The sequence below is a fragment of the Nanorana parkeri genome, unplaced genomic scaffold (assembly GCF_000935625.1).
Source record: "Nanorana parkeri isolate BGI_ZX_2015 unplaced genomic scaffold, ASM93562v1 scaffold132, whole genome shotgun sequence".
NCBI lineage: Eukaryota > Metazoa > Chordata > Amphibia > Anura > Dicroglossidae > Nanorana > Nanorana parkeri.
This window is the reverse complement of record NW_017306400.1, coordinates 1,819,791-1,823,949: the sequence shown is the minus strand read 5'-3', so window position 1 is coordinate 1,823,949 and position 4,159 is coordinate 1,819,791. Positions and strand designations below refer to the sequence as shown.

At 39.8% G+C, this 4,159-nt stretch overlaps 1 protein-coding gene across 1 annotated transcript in view; it reads right to left on the bottom strand.

Moving 5' to 3' along the window:
- Window positions 1-4,159, bottom strand: part of LTA4H (leukotriene A4 hydrolase) — a 40,218-nt gene that overhangs the window by 10,314 nt on the left and 25,745 nt on the right. The window contains exons 10-12 of the mRNA XM_018553877.1: window positions 3,954-4,024; window positions 2,644-2,755; window positions 1,440-1,584 (exon numbers count right to left, since the gene is read on the bottom strand). Coding sequence (XP_018409379.1) covers window positions 1,440-1,584; window positions 2,644-2,755; window positions 3,954-4,024 — 328 coding nt within the window. The remainder of the gene's footprint in view (window positions 1-1,439; window positions 1,585-2,643; window positions 2,756-3,953; window positions 4,025-4,159) is intronic.

The following is a 4,159-nucleotide window of genomic DNA, read 5'->3' as shown; positions in this document are numbered from 1 at the left end:
CCCCCCCTGTGCACTTGGTACCTTCCTGTGCACATGTATGCAGGAAGGTTTCAGACAACGACTGGAGGAAGAGACAGACAACGACTGGGGGGTATAAGAGAGACACCGACCGACAGGGGACTGGGCAGCAATAAGTCCAGATCTGAATCCCATAGAGCCCCTGTTGAGACATCTGAAAAGAGCAGTTGGCGAAAGATGAATGGTCCAAAATTCCTTTAGAGAGGTGTAAGAAACTAATTGATTGGTACAGGAAATGCCTTTTCTAGCGTACTGTGCAGAGTACATGTGTCCTAGTTACATGTGGCATGTTAGCTGTGGCCATGACTGACACAGGAAGTACTGCACTCAGGAAGAAGGGTGGGGCTTACGTACAGAGGAAATGCGTCACAAAGGGAACACAGAACATGTTTGATACCAAGAAAGGCCACTAGATGGCAACATAGGAACTTAATATAGAATGACTATAGAAAATGGTATAGGGAAACAATCTATATACATTTTCATCCACTAATAATGCTAATAACATATTCTATGCCCCATTGGGGCGGCACACATTTTGTCCAGTCCATTTTTGGTGTTTTGTGTGGAATGTGTCAGATTTGGCTTTTTTGTGTGATACCAACACAAGCAAAAGAAATAAAACATTTGTAATGGCAACACTTTTCTGTGCGAAGTGGTGCATCATCCGATAGAAATTCAGGGGTGACAATATTTTTGTGTATAATATATATATAAATAATGGACATAGGAATTGTTGTAGTTATTATAGGCTTAGAAATGGGCAAAAAAAAATTGGGCATTTTTTAAATTTGACAGTTACACTATTGCAGAGTGGATGGCCAGTGTTCATCCACAGGCTTTGATTTTTATCAATGAAGTATGCAAGTGATTCCAATGTCAGAGCTGACATCACCTGATCAGGAACCACTCTTGGCTGTTATTGTGTAATGCTTTAGGTTCTGCCTGTTCAGTCCGCTGTCATACCCCAGTGACACAGAGGATCCACCACTTTCCATGACAAACGTATGGGAAAAGTATGCCCCTAGCCAACCTAGTGACTTCAGAGATGATAAAATCTGGAAATAATAATCAGTAGTTGTCTAAAATGGATAGATACTTTTACTACATTTTCTGGAGGCATGTTTTGTTTTACAAAGGGTACCCCCTTCAATATTACCAATAAAAAAAATGTCACTTAATAACAGTCAGCTCTTAAGTGCTAGTATGTCCCCAATGTCTTCCAGTAAAGATGTGCAACTTATATCTGACTCTTTGTGCCCTCAACACACAGGCACTTGCTGCATGCTAATCCTGACTTGTCAAGGAGTATTTGACATGGGTGCTATTTGCCTCTCCCAACTATTAACTGTAGTGCCATGAAAAATACAACAGAAGACAGGACCCCACAGAATACACAGCATAGCAAGCAAAGTACAAACCTGGTCCTCCCAGAAGCTGTTCAAGATAGAATAAGAAAGCAAACCCTTTTTCATAAGGGACAGAAGAAAAGGCTGCATCCACATCCACCTCATGAAGATTAGGGACAAGATTTGTAAGAGGATTGCTGGCACCAAAGGTGTTTATCTATCAACAAAGATCGCACAAAACTCCAATTACTGAAAACAGTTGAGATTTTCAGAAAACAAAACACCATAATAGCATTCCAAGTGATGTGGAAATAAAACATCGTCTTTTGATAAACAGAACACAAATGCAGTGTAAGCTTACATCTACCTTTTAGATGGTCATGTGAAAGTGGTTAAATCTAAGTATAGCTGTTATTGTTTTACAAATCTTATGGGAATGTCCATTTTGTATGCATTTACATATAAATATATATGTGGCAGCCATATTGGCTTTCCATTGAAATGCCAGTCACTGGAGTTGACTTACCAAAGGAGTAAAAAGCATGTTCACTATCCAAATTGTTCACTGACAGGGTTATTGACAAAAGGGTGGAGAGTGTGGAGAAGACAGGAGAAGTGAACAATCTAGGGCAAAATAGCTGATTTGGAAAAATTCTCCAATTCAGCTCACTTTCCAGTTCAGCGGTGTTGTCCTAGATTGTTCACTTCTCCTGCTTTCTACAAACTCTTCACCCTTTTGTCAATAACCCTGTTAGCATACTAAAGGTGAAATTGTGTTCACTCTGAATATGTAGTCAGAGACAAAGGGGGCTAAATCTGGGTAGACATGGTTATATGTTCTTCATTCAACCTGCGGGCTGAACAAAGAAAAAAAAACAACAGATTTCTCCATCTACACTCAGAAGTGTGGATGGAGGAATCCCCTGCTGTTTTGCACTGGCGGCTGTCAGAATACCCAAAACATTTTCCAACCTGCTCCTTGGATCAGCTGATCAAGTGATGCTGGGCGGAAAGGAACCCAGTGTGTGAATTTTAGCCAGTTCATCAAGAACCAGACGAACTTGGCAAACTGTATAGCCTGCTTAAAGATTTTATCACAGCAGGTATTAAACAAGATGCCTGAGCACTTGTAGTGATATTAGCCACTAGGGAGAACCTAAAAACCAGTGCAGGTTGAACAACATTTTACAGTACACGTAAAAAAGAATAAGAAAAAGTAATTTTCAGGTGTGCACCACAATATTAAACAGACACATGAACTGTGTTTTTACTGTACCGCATTTTGCAGTTCTTTCCAACCACCCAAAGCCTTAAACTGCCGAAACTGTTCCCCATAGAGGAGTCCATCAATCCTTCGCTCTAGATAGACAGTGTGGCCTTCATTTAACCTGAAAATAAAATAAATACCCTTTATAAGTCTATACAGATATGCGATAAAAGCCTGTCACCAAAAGTACATTATCATACATCAGGAAAAAAAATGTATGGATAGTGAGGAAGAAAAGGTGCTGGTTCTCACTGAACATGGTCAAGTACAATTCTCATCTTTTATGTAAGCAAATGAGAGATCTGCCTATTTACAATACCGTGTGCGTTACTAGATGTGGTATCATTCATTTTGAATGGCATCCCAACACACTAAGGCATTATAGCAAACCACAATGCATAGTAGTGTGTTGCATCACCAACAAAAAGGGTCACATCTGATTTTCGCCATGTTTGTGTACATTGGCAGCCTATTAAATTTAATTGGGCTGATTTAATGCAACACAAGTGACATAATGCACCACCAGCAATTAAATAATTTCAAAAAGCTGGACAAAACTGATCAGAATTGGTCACTTGCACAAATTAGGGCTGAACGAAGACGCAACCAGACTCTAGATGTAACATGAGTCATTCACCTCCATACTGCTCCCTAACAAAAAGGTACAGTAACACTAAACTCAGGCGTTGAATTCAAGTACACCAACAATTAACAAAAATGTATATTTGTGTATCACTCGCCTGTAGATCCTCAAATCATCTCTGAATTGGTGCTGTCACTGTCCTTCCTTCTGGAGGGTGGTTACTTTTGTCCCCCATGGTCCCTGTGTGTTGTGAAGTAGCCACCGCTCCAAGCCGACTCCTGTGATGGACTAAAATCTTAATACAAATCAGTAAACTAAACCTGAGATTGCAGTCCATCACAGGAGTGAGCATGGAGCGGTGGCTACTTTACAACACACACATCGCTTATGGTTGTGTTTAAGAGCATTGCCAACACTAGTAGACCTCAATTTTAGAGCAAGCTCGAGCTTACTAAAAAGAAAGGAATTAAAAAAAGAAAAAGCTAATGAAAACTCAAGAAGACGTTTACAAGAACCGTTACATAAATCATGGTAAACAGTGTACCCAAAGCAAGCAAATCTGGTTGGGTGGATAGAATGCGGTTTTGTATAATCCCTCCTGAACCTGATCTCTTATAATAGCAGCCTGTGGGAGCTACATGTAAACAGAAGTGTGCAGCCTTCTTTCCTCCCTGAAAGCTCATTCTCTGTATACAAGCCAAGGGAAGAGATAAACGAATAAAAGCGTTGTACATACCAGAAGTTTTCCCAGGTTTTGTTTGTAACCAAGTTTCCTGTCCAGCTGTGTGAAATTTCATGTGCTATGACCTACAAATTAGAAAAAGGTGAGCTAATAATATACTTTGGGACAGACGCATACTGAACACTGCTTTGAAAACTGAATGCGCTGAGAAATGTTCCTACATCAGCAGTTATTTAAAAAAAAAAAAAAAAAAAAAAAAA